Source organism: Hyla sarda, chromosome 5 (assembly GCF_029499605.1).
Source record: "Hyla sarda isolate aHylSar1 chromosome 5, aHylSar1.hap1, whole genome shotgun sequence".
NCBI classification, from domain to species: domain Eukaryota; kingdom Metazoa; phylum Chordata; class Amphibia; order Anura; family Hylidae; genus Hyla; species Hyla sarda.
The window spans coordinates 314,632,375-314,654,682 of record NC_079193.1 but is presented as its reverse complement, the minus strand read 5'-3'; the positions used below and the strand labels follow the sequence as shown (position 1 = coordinate 314,654,682).

The 22,308-nt window shown below is 42.8% G+C and overlaps 1 protein-coding gene across 2 annotated transcripts in view; it reads right to left on the bottom strand.

Annotated features, from left to right (window-relative positions):
* Positions 1 to 22,308, bottom strand: part of PKIA (cAMP-dependent protein kinase inhibitor alpha) — a 71,757-nt gene that overhangs the window by 5,390 nt on the left and 44,059 nt on the right. For both annotated transcript variants that reach the window (XM_056522200.1, XM_056522201.1), the window contains exon 2: positions 10,475 to 10,652. In XM_056522200.1, the coding sequence (XP_056378175.1) occupies positions 10,475 to 10,625 (151 nt within the window). In that variant the 5' untranslated portion in view covers positions 10,626 to 10,652. The remainder of the gene's footprint in view (positions 1 to 10,474; positions 10,653 to 22,308) is intronic.

Sequence of the window (22,308 nt, the reverse complement as noted above, 5' to 3'; positions counted from 1 at the left end):
ACGCCGTCCCGTCATCCAATAGGAATGGCGTGCGGCAGCGACGTGATGACGTTGCTACGAAGGCCCAGTAAGGCCTTGCGGCAGACAACGGAGGACCAGAGAAGACCAGGAGAGCCCAGTAGAGCCCAGCAGAGTACCGAAGAGGACTAGGAGAGCCCATCGCAGGCCCGGGGACACCATCGGGAGCAGCGGGGACAGGTGAGTAGGACTTTACTTTTTTACATTGCACGAATCCCTCAACATACGAATTACCATCGTATTTTGAGGGATCACTAGATATGTGCAGAACAAAAAATCAGAATTAACGAATGCATTCGTTGTTTTTAACGAATGCATCCGTTTTTTAAACGAGTGCATCCGAAAACGAAAAAAATTTTGGCGGATGCATCCGAAAACCGAATATGACGAATGCACAGCATTACGAATATTCACTGAACTGAAAATTTTTAGAAAAACGAAAACGAACAAAACGAAAAAAAAATTTTTTTTGGTTCTGCACATGTCTAGAGTGGACTATAATAGGTAGATTAGACTCCTCAAAATGTTCTAGTTATTCTTTTTTGTCATTGTTCACTTAGTAAATAGGACTGGGTGAGTATGCAGTAAGTGCGGCACATGTGAGCACAGACCCCATCTGTACCATGTTGTCAGTCTTCACCCCCTCTTTCACACGTAATCACCAGTGACAGCTGCTTCTCCTCTTCTGTGACTTCCTCTTCACTCTTAGCTTCTCCACCCAGTATGAATATGATAGTAATATAATACATTTATAGGACTGTGACCAGCAGATATCTAATGCCGCTTCATTAATTTGCGTTTCCTAATACATGGGCTTTGATCCCAAACAATTTATGCAACACCTGTTTGTATACTTTAATCCATACTTATCTTTTAAGGTTAATCCTTCTTGCATTTTATAATTAGCATTTCTAATCTTAAATCTTATGAAAGGAATAGCAATGAAGGAGCAGCCACCCCCCTTCCCCCATTGTAGAGAAGGTTCTGTGTCTATGCATTGCCTAGTAATAGTATTTTATGTATATTAGAGCTGACAATGTGGTATTTTTTACATCTTTTTTACAACCATTTACAAATGAAAATATTAATAATAATATATATTACAGCGGGTAAAATAAATATTGAACATGCCACCATTTTTCGTACTAAATACCTAAATATATCATAACATTTTCACCAGATTTTGATAACAACCCAAGTAATCTATACATACAAAAAAAATAAAAATGTGTGATAATGTGAAATGACACAGCGAAGAAGAATTTAACAAATGAAGAAAGGGAGGTGCAAAAAGACATGAAAATCCAAGACAACAGCTGAAATCATTAATTAAAAAGCAATCCAGCCCTTTGTCAGCGCAAATTAATATCAGCTGGTTCAGCCCCAACTGATGGTCTACAAAAAGGTCTTATTGCCACGGTAAAAGCCAACAGTGGAAAGACAGCGATTTCCCCATAAATTTGCCTCGACCAGGTGCTCCGCAGGATTTCGGACAGAAGAGTGAAATGAATAATCAGAGTTTTCCAAGAGCTAAAGAAACTTGTGGAGAGCATCAAAAAGACCTGGAATTAGCAGGTACTGTTGTATCAAAGAATACAGTAAGTAATGCATTCCACCGCCATGGTCTGTATGCACGTCTCCATTGCTGAATAAAAAGCATGCTGAAGCTTGGGTAAAGTTTGCTGCACAACATTTGGAAAAGCCAGTGAAATACTGGGAGAAAATAATGTGGTTAGATGAGAGCAAAAGGGAATTGTTTGTATGCCATACTAAACACCATGTTTGGAGGAGAAATGGCACTGCACATCACCCTATAAACACCAGATCAGCATTAAAGTTTGGAGGTGGGAACATCATGGTGTGGGGCTGCTTTTTAGCAACTGGTAATGGCAAACGTCACATACAGTAACTGAAGGAAGGATGAATGGGCAAATTTACTGAGAAATTTCTGACCCAAAACTGTTTCCATCTACCAGGATGATGAAGATGAAACAAGGGCGGACATTTCAACAAGACAATGATCCCAAACACATAGCCAAGAACATTTTCAAATGGTTTCAAAGAAAGAAAATAAAGCTGCCAGAATGGTCCAGCCAATCACCTGACTTATATCCTATTGAAAACCTATGATTCATGGAAGAGGCTCACAGAACCTTCAAGATTTGAAGACTGTTTAAGAACCCAAAGGGTTAAACATTCCTGAGAGTGCTTGTTTAGCTAATTGGTGTGGCAAAGCCTAGCTCTGGGCTGGTCAGCTGATCTTGTTAGTTCACCTGTGTGTGTTGCCTATTTAACCCCTTAAGGACTTAGCCCTTTTTCACCTTAAGGACTCGGACGTTTTTTGCGATTCTGATCACTGTCACTTTAAACATTAATAACTCTGGAATGCTTTTAGTTATCATTCTGATTCCGAAATCGTTTTCCGTGACATATTCTACTTTAACATAGTGGTAAAGTTTTGTGGTAACTTGCATCCTTTCTTGGTGAAAAATCCCAAAATTTGATGAAAAATTAGAAAATTTAGCATTTTTCTAACTTTGAAGCTCTCTGCTTGTAAGGGAAATGGATATTCCAAATATTTTTTTTTTATTCACATTTCCAATATGTCTTTACTTTTGGAAGACATCAGTGGGCTTCAAAGTTCAGCAGCAATTTTCCCATTTTTCACAAAATTTTGAAACTCCCTTTTTTTCAGGGACCAGTTCAGGTTTGAAGTGGATTTGAAGGGTCTTCATATTAGAAATACCCCACAAATGACCCCATTATAAAAACTTCACCCCCCAAAGTATTCAAAATGACATTCAGTCAGCATTTTAACCCTTTAGGTGTTTCACAGGAATAGCAGCAAAGTGAAAGAGAAAATTCAGAATCTTAATTTTTTACACTCGCATGTTCTTGTAGACCCAATTTTTGAATTTTTACAAGGGGTAAAAGGAGAAAATGTATACTTATATTTGTAGCCCAATTTCTCTCGAGTAAGGACATACCTCATATGTCTATGTAAAGTGTTCGGCGGGCGCAGTAGAGGGCTCAGAAGCGAAGGAGCGACAAGGGGATTTTGGAGAGTACGTTTTTCTGAAATGGTTTTTGGGGGGCATGTTGCATTTAGGAAGCCCCTATGGTGCCAGAACAGCAAAAAAAAAAAACCTTTGGAAACTAGACCCTTTGAGGAACGTAACAAGGAATAAAGTGAGCCTTAATACCCCACAGGTGTTTCATGACTTTTGCATACGTAAAAAAATAAATAAAAAAATTTCACAAAAATGTGTTTCCCCCCAAATTTCACATTTTTGCAAGGGTTAATAGCAGAAAATACCCCCCAAAATTTGTAACCCCATCTCTTTTGAGTATGGAGGTACCCCATAAGTTGGCCTGAAGTGCACTACAGGCGAACTACAATGCTCAGAAGAGAAGGAGTCATATTTGGCTTTTTGAGACCAAATTTTGCTCGGGGGGCATGTCGCATTTAGGAAGCCCCTATGGTGCCAGGACAGCAAAAAAAAAAAAACACATGGCATACCATTTTGGAAACTAGACCCCTCGGTGAACATAACAAGGGGTTAAGTGAACCTTTATACCCCACAGGTGTTTCACGACTTTTGCATATGTAAAAAAAAAAAATTTTTTTACCTAAAATGCTTGTTTTCCCAATAATTTGAAATTTTTAGAAAGGGTAAAAGCAGAAAATACCCCCAAAAATTTGTAACACAATTTCTCCCGAGTACGGCGATACCCCATATGTGACCCTATACTGTTGCCTTGAAATACGACAGGGCTCCAAAGTGAGAGCGCCATGCCCATTTGAGGCCTAAATTAGGGATTGCATAGGGGTGGACATAGGGGTATTCTACGCCAGTGATTCCCAAACAGGGTGCCTCCAGCTGTTGTAAAACTCCCAGCATGCTTGGACAGTCAACGGCTGTCCGGCAATACTGGGAGTAGTTGATTTGCAACAGCTGGAGGCTCCGTTTTGGAAACAGTGGCGTACCAGACATTTTTCATTTTTATTGGGGAGGGGAGGGGGGCTGTGTAGGGGTATGTGTATATGTAGTGTTTTTTACTTTTTATTTTATTTTGTGTTAGTGTAGTGTAGTGTTTTTAGGGTACAGTTGCACGGGCGGGGGTTCACAGTAGTTTCTCGCTGGCAGTTTGAGCTGCAGCAGAAAATTTGCCGCAGCTCAAACTTGCAGCCGGATACTTACTGTAAACCTCCGCCCCTGTGAGTGTACCCTGTACATTCACATTGGGGGGGGGGGGGGTAACATCCAGCTGATGCAAAACTGCAACTCCCAGCATGCGCTGACAGACTGTACATGCTGAGAGTTTTAGTTTTGCAACAGCTGTAGGCACACTGGTTATGTATCACTGAGTTTGTGACCTTACTCAGTGTTTCACAACCAGTGTGCCTCCAGCTGTTGCAAAACTACAACTCCCAGCATATACGGTGCATGCTGGGAGTTGTAGTTTGCAAAAGCTGGAGGCACACCGGTCGTGAAACACTGAGTTAGGTAAAAAAAAACTCTGATTTTCACAACCAGTGTGCCTTCAGCTGTTGCAAAACTACAACTCTCAGCAGTCACCGACAGCCAATGGGCATGCTGGGAGTTGCAGTTATGCAACCAGCAGATGCACCACTACAACTCCCAGCATGCACTTTAGCTGTTTGTGCAAGCTGGGAGTTGTAGTTATACAACAGCTGAAGGTACACTTTTCCATAGAAAAAATGTGCCTCCAGCTGTTGCAAAACTATATGTCCCAGCATGCCCAAAAGGGAATGCTGGGAGTTGTGGTGGTCTGCCTCCTGCTGTTGCATAACTACAGCTCCCAGCATTCCCTTTTTGCATTCTGGGAGCTGTTGCTAAGCAACAGCAGGAGGCTGTCACTCACCTCCTGCTGCTGCTCCGATGCAGGTCAGTCCCTCGCCGCGGCCGTCGTTCCTGGGGCCCCGATCCCAACAGGGACGCCGGGGATCGAGGTCCACGTCCCGCACCCGCTCACATGCTCCGGAAGAGGGGCGGAGCGGGTTGCGGGTGTGACACCCGCTGCAGGTGTCCTGATTGGTCGGCCGGTAAACCGGCCGACGAATCAGGGCGATCGTGAGGTGGCGCCAGTGCCACCTCACCCCTGCTGGCTATGGCTGTTCGGGGCCGTCTCAGCCAGTAATTCCGGGTCACTGGAGACAATTTTGACCTGGAATCGCCGCAGATCGCTGGACTGAATTGTCCAGCGATCTGCGGCCATCGCCGACATGGGGGGCATAATGACCCCCCTGGGCGATATGCCGGGATGCCTGCTGAACGATTTCAGCAGGCATCCGGCTCCGGTCCCCAACCCGCTAGCGGTGGAGACCGGAATCCCCACGGGCATATGGATACGCCCTGCGTCCTTAAGGACTCGGAATGCAGGGCATATCCATGCGCCCTGTGTCCTGAAGAGGTTAAACCTGCAATGTGCTTTCAGACCTCGCCTGGGAAAGAGTTTCTTTAGTAGCTATGCTTTGTATCTGTATTTCTGATTATTCCGGTATTTCTATAGTTTTGGCTTAGCATTCTGACTATTCTCCTGTATTTGTGATTCGGCAACTTTGACAACTCCTGGTATAGATTAGGCTAGTAGACTTTGACCTATTGTGTGTGTTTGTGGTTAGTTTTACTTTTGTTAGTTTGTGTGATTCCATACAGTATCCCGACCTCCGTCTGTTTTATAGTTTATTTTGTTGACAGTGACTTCCATCACTTATATATGAAGGGACTGTCACCGTGGTAGTCGATCTGCTATCTAGGGCGGATAGGCAAGTAGGCAGGGATAGAGGGAGTGGGTGAGATCAGTACTGCTCTCAAGCATCCATGTCCAAGTGGTATTCGTGGAGGCCACTTGAACGCACAGGTATGTCTCGCCTCACAGGCTTCTAAGCCTGGCAGCATTCCTTTGGGTGGTATTAATGTTTCTACAGTCCATTGTGATTTGCCATCTAGGGCAGCTAATAATCCAGTTTTGTAGCAGTCTCAGGATGAATCTGTGTTGCGATGGCATGGGCAATAAATGTGTTGAAAGGGCTCATATGAATTTGGTGTCAGAAAAAAGTAGTGAGGATTTGGAGGTTGTTTGTGAGGACACCAATGAGTGGTGTGATATAGACGAGGATACAGATGAAGATATTGATGGTCCTTCTGTATCCAAGTCGGTACCACTGTACTGTCAGGTTGTTAAACCCTTGGGGATGAAGGGTCTTTCTGTTTTTGCACTTTTGTTTTTTCCTCCTTACCTTTTAAAAGTCATAACCCTTTCACTTTTGAACCTAAAAATCCATATGATGGCTTATTTTTTACGCCACCAATTCTACATTTTAATGACATCAGTCATTTTTCCCAAAATCTACGGCAAAACGGAAAAAATAATAATTGTGCGACAAAATTGAAGAAAAAATGCCATTTTGTAAATTTTGGGGGCTTCCGTTTCTACGCAGTACATTTTTTGGTAAAAATGACACCTTATCTTTATTCTCTAGGTCAATACGATTAAAATGATACCCTACTTACATAGGTTTGATTTTGTCGTACTTCTGGAAAAAATCATAATTACATGCAGGAAAATTTATACGTTTAAAATTGTCATTTTCTGACCGCTATAACTTTTTTTATTTTTCCGCGTACGGGGTGGTACCATTTATGTATTGATCGGACTTTTTGATCACTTTTTATTCATTTTTTATGGTATAAAAAGTGCCCAAAAATATGCTATTTTGGACTTTCGAATTTTTTTTGCGCATACACCATTGACTGTGCGGTTTAATTAACAATATATTTTTATAATTCAGACATTTCTGCACATGGCGATACCACATATGTTTATTTTTATTTACACCGTTTTTTTTTTTTAAATGGGAAAAGGGGGGTGATTCAAACTTTTATTTGCAGTGTTATAGCTCCCATATGGGGCTTTAACACTGCACACACTGATCTTTTACATTGATCAATGGTTTCTCATAGGAAACCATTGATCAATGATTCTGCCACTTGACTGCTCATGCCTGGATCTCAGGCACTGAGCAGTCATTTGGCGATCGGAGAGCGAGGAGGCAGGTAGGGACCCTCCTGCTGTCCTGTAAGCTGTTCGGGATGCGGCAATGAACTAATCGGCAATGGTTTACTTTCACTTTAGATGCGGCGTTCAACGTTGAATGCCGCATCTAAAGGGTTAATAGCAATTTCATGTTATTAAAAAAAGGGTTAATAGAGCGCGGGGCCCGACTAGCTATGATGCAAGGCCACGGCGTGGCCCCACGTTATAGACAGTGAGCAGACTGAGGATGTACAGGTTCGCCCTCCATCCCCAACAGGTTAAGGGTCCAGTGGTCCCTCTTAAAATTGGGGGGTACTGTAAGAAACTGAAGGGTTAAACATCCCTGAAAGTGTTTGTTTATCTGGTTGCTGTGGCGATGCCTAGCTCTGGGTCTGGTCAGCTGATCTTGTTAGTTCACCTGTGTGTTTCCTATTTAAATCTGCAATGTGCTTTCAGACCTCTCCCGCGAAAGAGTTTCTCTAATAGCTAGCCTTTGTATCTGTATATCTGATTATTCCGGTATTTCTGACGTTTTGGCTTAGCATTCTGACTATTCTCCTGTATTTGTGATTCGGCAACTTTGACAACTCCTGGTATAGATTCGGCTAGTAGACTTTGACCTATTGTGTGTGTGTGTGTGTGTATGTTTAGTTTTACTTTTGTTAGTTTGTGTGATTCCATACAGTATCCCGACCTCTGTCTGTTTTATAGTTTATTTTCTGACTTCCATCACTTATATATGAAGGGACTGCCACCGTGGTTGTAGATCCACTATTTAGGGCAGATAAGCAAGTAGGCAGGGACAGAGGGAGTGAGTGAGATCAGTACTGCACTCCTTCCCACGTGACACTGTTTGTGTGGAAGAATGGGCCAAAATCCTTCCCAGATCAGTGCATGCCACTTGTTTCTTCATACAGGAGGCATCTTAAAGCTGTCATTACCAACAAAAGATTTTGTACAAAGTATTAAATAAATATCACTAAGCATGTTCAATACTTTCCCCTGTGTCATTTCACATTATTACACAGAACTTAATTTCCGGGTGTATTTGTTTTGCTTTCTTTGCATGTATGGATTATTTGGGTTGTTACCAACATCTGGTGAAAATTTCCTGTCAATAAAACCTTTAGAAATACAGTGAGAAAAATGGTGAGGTTTTCAATACTTATTTCACTATATATATATATATATATATATATATATATACATAAATATCGTGAGAAGGTGAAACGCATGGTGGTTTATGGGCGATATGTGTCATCAAGGCCTTGGTGAAGTAGGAGCCGGTATTTATTTAGTGTCTGTGCTGTAATGCAGACTGACACTGTGGCCGTAGTATGGCTGGAAGGCCAATCCGGGACGGCTCTTACTGGGAATGGTCAAGTATAGGGTGGGGGCCATTCCCCACAATCCAGGCTGTCTTTTGCTCTCCTTAAAGGGGTACTCCGCCCCTGGCATCTTATCCCCTATCCAAAGGATAGGGGATAAGATGTTAGATCGCAGCGGTCCCGCTGCCGGGGACCCCGGGGATCGCCGCTGCAGCACCCAGCCATCATTACTGCACAGAGCGAGTTCGCTCTGTGCGTAATGACGGGTGATACAGGGGCCGGAGCAGCGTGACGTCATGGCTCCACCCCTCATGAATCACGACCCGTCCCCTTAATGCAAGTCTATGGCAGGGGGCGTAACGACCGCCACACCCCCTCCCATAGACTTGTATTGACGGGGCGGGCCGTGATGTCACGAGGGGCGGAGCCGTGACGTAACGATGGTCCGGCCCCTGTATTGCCCGTCATTACGTGCAGAGCGATCTCGCTCTGCGCAGTAATGATAGCGGGGTGCTGCAGCATCGATCCCCGTGGTCGCCAGCAGCGGGACCCCGGCGATCTGACATCTTATCCCCTATCCTTTGGATAGCGGGTAACATGTCTAGGGGCGGAGTACCCCTTTAAAGCTAGGCTGAGGGGAATTTGCTAGTTGCAGCTCACACTGCCAGAGAGAGCTGAATCTGGAGTTCTTTCCTGTGAGTTTGGAAGCTGTTTAGCAAACTGCCTGGAGGCTTGGAAAATACTTGCTTAATGCGGCATGGCATGGAATCAGGTATGAACAAACACCTAAGGAATACAGGTGGACTTTTGTTACATTTAAAGACTGTTTGTTGTTTGCCAAGTGTGAATAAAACACTGAACTTTGATTTGAAAAAGTAGTTTCCTTGCCTCTATACTGCAACCGCACCTGTCTGCAAAAGTGAGTCATATATATATATATATATATATATATATATATATATATATATATATATGAAGATAGAGTAGTTAGGAGTAGCCGTATTAGTCCAGTGATGCAAAAAGCTAAATCATCGGTAGTTGCAGTATCTTGTAATACCTTTTTTATTGGACTAACAAGATTATGTAGAGACAAGCTTTCGGGATTCCTCCCTTTATCAAGTCATAAGCATTTCACTGCTTATGAAATGCTTATGACTTGATAAAGGGAGGAATCCCGAAAGCTTGTCTCTACATAATCTTGTTAGTCCAATAAAAAAGGTATTACAAGATACTGCAACTACCGATGATTTTGCTTATATATATATATATATATATATATATATATATATATATATATAATCCATATACCTATTTGTGGGAGGACTTATAGGAGGGTTTCATGTTTACGTTGCACACTAAGGTACAGACGGCCACACCGTACATGTATGGTGTGTCTTGTCTAGGGGTTAACATTTCAGCAGTGTCTTTTTTCTTTAATTCAACTGGATAACAGGCACAAATCTCTGTGATCAGCGCTCATTTACTTGCATCTAGTGGCTTCATCATTGCATCCTGTTTACACAGGGAGAGGTGTGAACGATAACAATTATTTTATTGGCCACACAAAAGATCCAATCATCCAAAGAAGAGTTTTTCTGTTTGTTGGCTGAACGATGGACCATTTACATGGACTGGATTTTGGGAAAGACCGCTCTTAGAAACACTCCTTATACATTTTAATATCTGTTTTCATAAGTCCCAAAAAGTTAATGGAGTGATGACATGAACAGCCACCTCTCCATTCTTCTCCGGCTTGATGTGGTGGGTGATGGCTGCCTTATTAGCCGGATCGGGGTTGGAGGATCCTCTTTCTCCACAAAGGTTCAGAATCCTAAGATAGGATCTACATTTATGGCACATCCTGGATATGTTATAAATATTCAAGTTGAGAACACTCTTCTAAAGGGGAAAGGCTTCACAGACCTACTGTATATTGTTCGATGGAGACATTTGTATAATACATAATCATGACCCAAGAGAAATTCCCTACATTCAGAAGCTGTCACTGAGACATACATTACAAGCAGGATCTTGCGCATCTCACACTTCACGTATTAGACACTTACCTGGCTTGTTTATGTCAAGCTCTGATAACTTTAAAGCCAGCTCACTTGTGTTCCCGCTTGAAGAGGAGACAAGTATATCATGCAAAGCATTCCTTCTTCCTGTTCTCCCGGAGGCTATGAAATCTGCATATGTAGATTCCACATCAGTCATTGCTACCGAGTATCCACATAGCAGTGCCTGCAAGGAAACACATAATTGTATGTCAGTGCATAGAGTAACAATGGGTCCCAAAGCTACTGTTCAGCCTAAAAATAAGAGTTACGGGTAATTATACAGAGAAACCTCCCTAAATTGCACCAAAGAGACCAACCTAAATTGCACCAAAAAATGGACTAGAGGATCACTGCATGATCACAGTAAAAACACTGCAGTACTGCAATGAAACTACACAGATTTATTGCTCAAAAGATCCAATCAGTGCTTGATCATTTCTTGGCTGATCGCTGGCCTGGGTTGAGTAAATGGGTATGTAAAAAGGCCTTTTAGGGGTTAGGCTGCATTCACATCTCATTTTTTACATACGGGCGCCAGATCCGGCTGGGGGAGGGGCAAACCTGGCACTCCCGTACCCCAGCCAGATCAGCCCGTGACTCTATTTACTTTAATAGGCCGGCTAAGTTTTGACCCGTATGCGGTTTTGGACCGGACCTAAAACTGTAGTATACTACGGTTTTAGGTCCGGTCAGGAAACTGCATACGGGTCATTAAAGTAAATGGAGTCACGGGCTGATCCGGCTGGGGTACTGGATCCCGGTTTGCCCCTCCCCCAGACGGATCCGGCGCCCGTATGTACAAAACAAGATGTGAATGCAGCCTTATCCAGGATTAGAAAAACAGAGCTAGTTCCTTCAGAAAACAGCCCCACATCTGTCTTCAGGTTGTGTGTGGTATTGCTGATCAGTTCCGTTCAAGGGGTACTCATCTGCCCTGGTCCGGAGCTCCGCTCCCCAGTGTCAGGAAGTTTATTGTGTGCGGGTTTCCGTGTTCAGGGCAGCTCCTCGTGACGTCACGCCCGCCTCCTCGTGACTTCACGCCCGCCCCCTCAACGAAAGTCTATGGGAAGGGGGTATGATGGCAGTCACGCCCCCTTCCCATAGACTTTCGTTGAGGTAACGGGCGTGACGTCACGAGGGGGCGGCCGTAACGTCCCAAGGGGAGGCCCTGAACACGGAAGCCCGCACACAGGGTTCAGAACAATAAACTTCCGGACGCTGGGGACCGGAGCTCCGGACCAGGGCAGAGGAGTACCCCTTTAAACAGAAAGGAGCCAAGTTATAATACTGTAATACCACATACAACAGGTGTGGTGCTGTCTTGGAAGAAATAAGATCCATTTTTCTATTTCTCTATAACCCCTTTAACAATAAGCCAATAATTTTTAAGTACTAAAACACTTTTAGCCTGCTTTATACTACGTATTTTCCGAGCTGAATTCCGTCTTGAAATTCTGCTAGGAAATTTTGTTGCAGCAGAGTCCCAGTTGCTGGCAATTGGATTCCGCTGCACAGTGCACACTACAGGATTTTCCACTAGATATTGCACTACTGAAATTCCACTGCCAAAAGAATGGTCTTGTCCATTCTTTAGACACAATCCAGTCTGCAGACATTGCAGTCTAGGGAGTGGCAATGTCCTTGTAGTCCTATGCTTTCCGCATTTGGAAGCTCTGGATGGAATTTTTCCATCCGGAGTTTCTTAAGAAGGAACCTAGCCTTAGATCTTGTCCACACTAATGAAATTCAGATTGCAGCAGAGTCCTAGGCTGTCTGGGCATGCTGCAAGTTGTAGTTTTGCTACCGCTAGAGGCACACTGGTTGGGAAATGCTGCCTTAAAGGGGTTATTCACCATAAAGTGATTTTAGTACGTACCTGGCAGACAGTAATGAACATGCATAGGAAGGATCTGCGCTTGTCTTGGGTGTTGAATGGCTATGTTGTGAGATTACCGTAACACTTTGGCTATCTTTTTTTGAACTGTCTATTTCCTTTTGGAGTCTGTTTCATTCAAACTACAAATCCCATAGTTCCTTGTTTGTAAGTGTGAAGTCATTTTTCTTCCTCCCACACGTCATTCACCCCACCTACTGAAACACAAATGAGCTGCCTTCAATGCAATAGACCAGTGTTTTCTGACCAGGGTTACTCCAGCTGTTACAAATTCTTGCAGAATGATCTCTCACCCAGAGGTCACTCCATCCATTGAAACAGACAGGCTTTCTTTGAACACCTAACTAGTGATGTAATGTCTAGGGCCGCACTGCAACCTGGAAAAACCTGAGGCGACACTCATTTTGTATGCTGTTAAAAAATAAACGTTGGGGAAAAATTCACAGAAGAACTGCGAAACCACCATGAAACATGGAACACACACTCTCCTAGTGTCCAGCTCACCACTCCTCGTCTCAGTGCGCGGAAACGTGTGGACCCACGTACAAATGCAAACTGATAAGAAAAGGAAAATCCAGCACTGCAGGTCCATAGCAAGGAAGCCGTTTATTGCATAAGAACACACGGACACCAAACGTGGATCACAAGTGACGCGTTTCGGCGAGCTCTCTCGCCTTAGTCGTACATGAAACATGGGTTCAGACACTATATTATGAACTACACTAACTTTACAGCCCCTGTAGCATAGTCAAATTTAAAAAAAATACCGGAATACCCCTTTAAGGATAGAAGACCTTATACAGACCTATACAGACCTTAGTATGTTTTTTATACATCAAAACTCTGTTGTATAGGAGCTACTATTTGCTACAGATTTTGTATTGTGAGAGTAGATTGTCTTTATATAGTTTACAGCATAGAGGGTTTTTTACATGTATACAATATTATTTTTTTTTTAATGAAGAGTAATATCACAGATTCTATTTCAGACTCACTGAACCTTAAATCATGCTAAAAATATAAAGTTGCTAAAAACTCCAGATAAATCTTGGTTATGGCCGATGCGTGATGCACATGACTCACTATTATCAGCAGGTCTTCAGCCCTTCAAAGAAAGTCTATCCCCTGTATTGTGAAATCGGCCTGTGTGATATCTGGCAGCAAAATCATTTTCAATCAGCAGTTTTCCAAATGGATTTTGTTCCAGTGGAAAATGCGAAGGTATTTCCAAATAAAATAACAAATCACTGACACAGTACCACATTTTTAACCAGAACCTTATTGTTGAATGGCGAAGAATAACTCCCTTACAGTACTGTCTACAGATGGACAGATTCATAAACTTTTTATATGTTGTACATCTTGGCAAAACATTGACCTTTCTATTATACTTTAAGAAAATTGTATTTTCCTTTTATAGAAATCATGGCTTATAATAAAAGACCACTAGGGTTCTCCATACCCTGCAGAACAAAATCCTGTCTGGCTGCTGCATCGCCTTTGTCCAGGCTGAAGCACAGGCTGGGACAAAGTCCAGGAAGTGAGGATGGGACAAGCACTACTCTGTGCTCACTTCTGTCCTATCAGACTGCAGCAGGAAAACAGAGAGGATGGGTTAAAGAGCAGCCTGCAGTGATTGGATGAATAGACCCAAAACAGCAGACTCAGGGAGGAAGTGAGTCATGGACATGCCCCCTCCAGAGCACAGGATAGCAAACAAAATGAACAACAGCAAGAAGGTATTTGTGGGAAAAACATAGGTACTAGATACTAGTAACTCCTAGTGCATTCTGCCATTAGGAAAAAATGCCAGTGACCCCCAAAATGCCACAAAGAAAAGCTGTGTTTTAAGACTGTTTAAAGACTTCTAGCTAACATCTGGCTACAATATAATCGAACTTAAAAAAAACAGACACACTAAAAACTCCAACACAACAAACAAAACATAAAATTTGCCAATAAACGTCTGAATGACTCAGAAGTTCATTGGCAAACTCCAGACAGGCCTGTACATGTTCTTTTTTTGAGCAGGGGGATCTTAAGGGGGTTGCAGGATTTCAGTCCTTACGGCATAGTATGTTAGCAATTGTTTTCTTGAGGACTATGGTCTCAGCTGCCTTAAAGGGGTACTCCGGTGGAAAAGTTATTTTATTTTATTTTTTAAAACAACTGATGCCAGATAGTTAAACAGATTTTTAAATTACTTCTATTAAAAAACCTTAATCCTTCCAGTACTTATTAGCGGCTGTATACTACAGAGGAAATTCTATTCTTTTGGGATTTCTTTTCTGTCACAACCACAGTGCTCTCTGCTGACACCTCTGTCCATGTCAGGAACTGTCCAGAGCAGGAGAAAATACCCATAGCAAACATATGCTGCTCTGGACTGTTCCTAAAATGGACAGAGGTGTCAGCAGAGAGCACTGCGGTTGTGACAGAAAAGAAATCCCAAAAGAAAATAATTTCCTCTGTAGTATACAGCTGCTAATAAGTACTGGAAGGATTAAGAATTTTTAATAGAAGTAATTTACAAATCTATTAAACTTTCTGGCACCAGTTGATTTAAAAAAAAAAAAAAAAAAAAAAATTCCACCGAGTACCCCTTTAAGATACTTGACTGCATCCTCATGTGTAGTTCTGGGCTGATTCCTCACCGTTTTCTCATTATCATTGAAATTCCACACAAGGTGAGATATTGCATGGAGCCCCTGACCGAGGGAGACTGATAATTATTTTTGTTTCTTTAAATAGGTTATCCCCTTAGGTAAGCAGTTCCCCCAGTAGGTAGGTAGTGTCCTTAGTAAGTAGGTAGGTTTTTCCCTTAGGTAAGGATGCAAGTCCCCCCAGTAGGTTGGTATGCAAGTCCCTCATAGTAAGTATGGCAATGTCTTCCCAGTAGGTAGGCAGGTAGGGTCTCTTGTATGTAGGTTTCCTAGTCATTTGGCCTTCCCCCATTTGTGCTATCATAAATAAAAGTGTTTCTTTAAAGGGGTTCTCCCTTGTTTATACTGTTTTTTGTTATTATGTTTGTGTGTTATGTGTGTATAAGTATGTGTTTTTTTTATGTGTGTTGTGATTATGTATATATGTATTTTCTTACCTTTTGTGAAGATCCTGAAGCTGGCCCCTTTTTCTTCCAGCGGCTTGCTGTGTAACATCGGCCTCCGCCATGTTGTGTTCGGTAAGTGGGATGTCGGGGGGTGGGTTCTTGCTTCTGTCCTTCTTATCTTCTGACGTCCCAGACAAATCTTTTCTTTCTGTTTCTTCCGTGGCTCAGCGACGAATCTGCGGCCTCTTCCGGCTATTAGCGTAGACCTAACGTACACTACGCTGTTAGCGTAGCACTTGTCAATTAGACAAAAAAACTTTATTGGTAAAAAAAATAAAAAAATACCTGCGCATGCGCCGGAAAAGGCCGCAGATTCGTCGCTGAGCCACGGAAGAAACAGGAAGAAAAGATTTGCCTGGGACGTCAGAAGATAAGAAGGACAGAAGCAAGAACACACCCCCCGACATCCCACTTACCGAACACAACATGGCGGAGGCCGAGGTTACACAGCAAGCCGCTGGAAGAAAAAGGGGCCAGCTTCTGGATCTTCACAAAAGGTAAGAAAATACATATATACATAATCACAACACACATAAAAAAACACATACTTATACACACATAACACACAAACATAATAACAAAAAACAGTATAAACAAGGGAGAACCCCTTTAAATAGGTTCCCCCTTAGGTCATTAGGTAAGCAGGTCCCCAGGAGGTAGGTAGTACCCTCAGTAAGTAGGTAGGCTTCCCCCTAGGTAAGTATGCAGGTCCCCAGGAGGTAGGTAGTACCCTCAGTAAGTAGGTAGGCTTCCCCCCTAGGTAAGTATGCAGGTCCCCAGGAGGTAGGTAGTACCCTCAGTAAGTAGGTAGGCTTCCCCCTAGGTAAGTATGCAGGTCCCCCCAGTAGGTTGATGTGCAAGTCCCTCAAAGTAAGTATGGCCCCTTTCCTTTACCGATGTCCTCCCAGTAGGTAAGCAGGTAGGGTCTCTTGTATGTAGGTCTCCTTGTCAGTATGGCAACCCCCATTTGCGCCATCATCAATAAAAAAAAAAAAAAAAGATATACTTACTTTCTCTCCACTCTCATGCATGCGTGCCTCTGCCCCAAAGCCAACACAAGTGATGATAGAGTAAGGAGCCATTGGCACCTTTGTCTATTACATCTTTCAGCTTCATGTGTATCTAAATGATGCACATACAGTTGACTCTACACCAGCACCAGCCCTGACCAGGACTTTATGGGTCCGGCAGGTGAACCAGGTCCCCTAATGCCACAGGTCCTGTAAAAGCTGCTACGGGGGATAGCTTTCAGCCTAATATGCTTTTGCAGTCAAAATCTTATGTATGGCTGGCTTTAGGGCCGCAGGGAAATGCGTAAAACTATTTTACAGCTCTCTGATCAGCACTATTGGTCTAAACCTATTCAGGTTTTAATTGCAATTATCCAATACAATAAAGGACATGTATGTAAGACTGAGACTTATTCAACTCTATTCCTGGATTCCATTCGGTTAGGGCGGTGTTTTCCAACTGGAGTGCCTCCAGCTGTTGCAAAACTACAACTCCCAGCATACCCGGACAGCCGAAGGCTGTCCGGGTATGCTTGGAGTTGTAGTTTTGCATCAGCCGGAGGCACCCCAGTTGGAAAATACTGGGTCAGTGATTTCTATGAAAGCCCAAAACATCTCTACCTGATAACCAGAACCAGGATTTCTCTATGTCATGGTGAATATAAACTCAGATGACAACTGTGTCTACTGTTCTAAAAATAAAGGATTAACCTGATTGCGGAGTAATAAGATATTCACTGTGATAACCTTCAGCCCACTGCGCATTAGAAAGAGATCTTCTCTATGCTTTTACAGAATGTTTCTTCACCCCGTATTGGATCGTCCATCTGTTGTATATTTCTAGTAGCTAGGATTTCTGTTTACTATCTCTATAGCTGATTTGGTGTTCTTAATTTACGTTAAATAGTGCCCATATGGTTAGGTAATCATCCAACTACTGGCGTCATACCATGGTGGGGGCTGGAATAGCAAACCAGTCCCCTTTAAATACATGAAGGGGACCTGACAATGATATACTGTATGTAACAGTCAAAGGCCCCTTTCCCACTACCGTTATGCCCTGTCAATAACGTCCGTCAAACTCTTTTTTTTGGGGGGGGGGGGAGAGTTTGACGCCCTTCATTTTGAAGGGTCATAACAGGCAATACCGGGCCCCGATGGACCCCATTATAGTCAATGGGGTCCGTCGGGCGCCACTATTTTCAAAAAGAATACCGGGAGAAAAAGATGGTGCAAGCACTATTTTTTCTCCCGCTATTTGCGATCCTAAAATAATGGGCTTCACACTGCCGGAGACAAACGGATATAACACACAGAATTGTTCCTGGTACTTTATCTTTATCATTAGGGTAAGGTGTTGGAACAGTAAGTTCTGCTACAGATTCTCCTTGGGCGATAGGGGAGATTTATCAACACATTTGTAAAGGAAAATTTGAATAGTTGCCCATAGCAACCAATCAGATCGCTTCTTTCATTTTTTAGAAGTCTTTTAAAAATGGAGGAAGGGATCTGATTGGTTGCTCTGGGCAACTGGTCAATTTTTCCTCTGCACAGGTTTTGATAAATCTCCCCCCTTCCATTGTCTCGGATTGAGGACTCAAGGCTATGTTCACATGGCGGAATCTCTGTGCGGAATTCCGCAGGAATATTCCGCTGCAGCAGAGTCCTATTGATTTCAATGGGACTCTTCTGCACTGTGCACACAGCAGAATTTCCACAGCAGCAACATCTGCGCAGAAGTCACGATCCTCAGGTCCAGAGAAATAATAAATAAGTCTATTCTGTCAGCAGATCGCTCGGAAATGCAGATTCTACAAAATTTTCTGAGCGGACTTTCTGCCATGTGAACATACCCTCAGGAAATGCAGGCTTTAGGCCAAACTAGGAACTAAATTTACCTGTTCACAGTCCTTACCATGTGGCACCCTATAGTAAGAACCTGCCTTTTAGAATACACACCACCAGGGATTCCTCCAGGGACAGCAACCTGTTCTTATTTTGTGCTCCAGAATTAGGTTTTTCACAGAAAACCACTCTTAGGCTATGTTCAGACAGCAGAAATTCCATAATTCCACACAAATTCTGTTGCTGAACAGAATTCCAATGGAATTTGCGCAGTATTTTGCAGAATTCCAACGAAATTCAAGCCCCATTGACTTTAATGGGATTCTGCAGAAGAATTCCGCAAAATATAAGACTGGTTGCCCGCCCGGGAAATTCTACTGTGTAAATGGGACAGCAGTATCCCAATGAAGTGAATGTACAGTAAATTTCGGCAGAATTTCCGATGGAATTCTTCAATGGAACTCTGTAGGAAAATTCCACTGTTTGAACATAGCCTCACAGTGCAGACTCTCAAAAGGTAGATTGCAGACCGGCTGCTCGTGTCAAGTGTTTGTTTACATGGATGTCTAAATAAACAAGGATAAGATTTTACTGCAACCGCTGGATCCATAGTGTTTTCTTGTCTGAGAGTTTCTGGTTCCTGGGATCAGGGATACACAGGAGAAGACTGACCAGCCTGTCCACTCAAACGTGATCCGAGAGCCTGTCCGGGTAAAGGCCCTGCCACCACTACTGAGGATTAGTGATGTCGCGAACATAAAATTTTCAGTTCGCGAACGCGAATTTCTGCAGATGTTTGCGACGTGCGAACCAGGTCAACCGCCATAGACTTCAATAGCCAGGCCACAGGGACTCTTTCTGGCCACAATAGTGATGGAAAAGTTGTTTCAAGGGGACTAACACCTGGACTGTGGTGTGCCGGAGGGGGATCCATGGCAAAACTCCCATGGAAAATTACATAGTTGATGCAGAGTCTGGTTTTAATCCATAAAGGGCATAAATCACCTAACAGTCCTAAATTGTTTGGAATAACGTGCTTTAAAACATCAGGTATTATGTTGTATCGATCAGGTAGTGTAGGTCTCCAGGGCAACCCCCGCTCCTCCAGCTGCTGGGACAGTGGGGCTCTCGTGCTGAGGAAGTGTCCTGGCTGCAGGACTTGCTGGAGCCTGAGTGGTACTGACAGTTGATCCTGCTGCTGCTCCATTAACCCCCTCTCTGCTGGCCTGTGCTGAGACTTCAGCTCAACATCTCCACAGCAGGGGAGAGTGTCTCCCCTGGTTACGTGGTCAGCCTGGATATCTATAATGCTTTTGATTCCGTTGAGTGGCACCATATTTGGTGCCTGATGCGTATCCTCCGCTTCGGACCTGATTTTTGGAAATGCCCCTCTTGCCACCGTTTGCAGGGCCATCACCCGGCCCGTGTTTCGCTTCATCTGGGCCAAAATGGACAGAGTTAAACAGACTGTTATGTACAAGGAGCCCAGCAAGGGTGGGAAGGGGGTCTGCTGCGGGCCCCACTCTGCTGCAGGCTTCTTTTGCATGTGTCAGCGTGCAGAGGACTTTGGTCAGAAACGCACACGTGTGAAGGAAACTGACTGCTATTATATTACAGTCAACATTATTTTTTTTTTAAATGCAAGCTATTGTGACACCAGATAGGAGTGGTGTGTTAAGTAGTACTATTCCTATCAGTTTAATCCCTGTTATGTGCCTTTTTTTTGTTTGGTTTTTGAAGCCACAGTGCAGCACCAGAGGCCAGAAAAATTAGGCATGTACACATGCCTGAAAAATTTGGTATTGTTGCAGCCGCGGCCAGAAAAATTTCTGTTTGTTTCCCAGGCAGAAAGTGCCCTAAAACATTGCGGCTTGAACCCTAGTTTTATTTCACAGCCAAAAATTTTTTTTGTCAAATTTACACTACTGTTACACCAAATATGACTTGCACTAGTGTGACACAGAGCCCTGCAGGCCCAAAAACTCCCAAGTGTGAAGTGAACTAACTGATTTTATTTCACAGACAAAAAGTTTTTTTTTTTCAAATTTACACTACTGTTACACCAAATATGACTTGCACTAGTGTGACAATGAGCCCTGCAGGCCCAAAAACTCCAAAGTGTGAAGGGAACTGACTGATTTTATTTCACAGCCAAAAAGGTTTTTTTTTTGTCAAATTTACACTACTGTTACACCAAATATGACGTGCACTAGTGTGACAGAGAGCCCTGCAGGCCCAAAAAAAATCCCAAATGTGAAGTGAACTGACTGATTTTATTTCACAGCCAAAAATGTTTTTTTTTTCAAATTTACACTACTACTGCTACACCATATATGAGTAGCACTGGTGTGACACTGTGCCCTTGCAGGCCCTGAAACGCACTTGTGTGATGGAAACTGACTGTTATTATTTCACAGTCAAAAAAGTGTTTTGGGGAAAAAAAATGCAGACTGATGTTTGAGCCCTAAAAAGTTTTTTTGGGTGCTGTCCTTACAGCAGAGATCAGATGAGTCCTTCAGGACTTTTGCGAACACTGAATACTGTAGTTGCTTGAAAGAAAAAAAGTTTTCTACCAGAGTACCCCTTTTAACCAGTGGTTTCCAACCACGGTGCCTCCAGCTGTTGCAAAACACACGTGTGAAAGAAACTGCTATATTACTGCTATATTGCAAGCTATTGTGACAGCAGATATGAGTGGTGCCACTGGGCAAGTGGGCACAATATACTTTGTGAGCGAGGCTGCCACACACGCTGCCAGGCAGGCAAATGCTATTAGAGTACACAGGGGAAAAAATAAAAAATGCAGACTGATGTTTAAGCCCTAAAAAGGGCTTTTTTGGGTGCTGTCCTTAAAGCAGAGATCAGATGAGTCCTTCCGGACTTTTGTGGACACTGAATACTGTAGTTGCTTGAAAGAAAAAAAGTTTTCTGCCGGAGTACCCCTTTTAACCAGTGGTTCCCAACCAGGGTGCCTCCAGCTGTTGCAAAACACACGTGTGAAAGCAACTGACTGCTATACTACTGCTATATTGCAAGCTATTGTGACAGCAGATATGAGTGGTGCCACTGGGCAAGTGGGCACAATATACCCTGTGAGCCTGCCAATCACGCTGCCAGGCAGGCAAATGCTATTATAGGACACAGGGGGAAAACAAAAAAATGCAGACTGATGTTTGAGCCCTAAAAAGAGCTTTTTTGGGTGCTTTCCTTACAGCAGAGATTAGATTAGTGCTTCAGGAGTGTAGTGGACCCTGAATAAACCACCTAGCTATCGCTTTCCCAATTAACCCCTTAAGGACTCAGCCCATTTTGGCCTTAAGGACTCAGACAATTTAATTTTTACGTTTTCATTTTTTCCTCCTCGCCTTCTAAAAATCATAACTCTTTTATATTTTCATCCACAGACTAGTATGAGGGCTTGTTTTTTGCGCGACCAGTTGTCCTTTGTAATGACATCACTCATTATATCATAAAATGTATGGCGCAACCAAAAAACACTATTTTTGTGGGGAAATTAAAACGAAAAACGCAATTTTGCTAATTTTGGAAGGTTTTGTTTTCACGCCGTACAATTTCTGGTAAAAATGACGTGTGTTCTTTATTCTGAGGGTCAATACAATTAAAATGATACCCATTATTACATACTTTTATATTATTGTTGCGCTTAAAAAAAATCACAAACTTTTTAACCAAATTAGTACGTTTATAATCCCTTTATTTTGATGACCTATAACTTTTTTATTTTTCCGTATAAGCGGCGGTATGGGGGCTCATTTTTTGCGCCATGATCTGTACTTTTTTTTGATACCACATTTGTATATAAAAAACTTTTAATACATTTTTTATAATTTTTTTTTTAATAAAATGTATAAAAAAAGTAGGAATTTGGGACTTTTTTAATTTTTTTTTGTTCACGCCGTTCACCGTACGGGATCATTAATATTTTATTTTAATAGTTCGGACATTTACGCACGCGGCGATA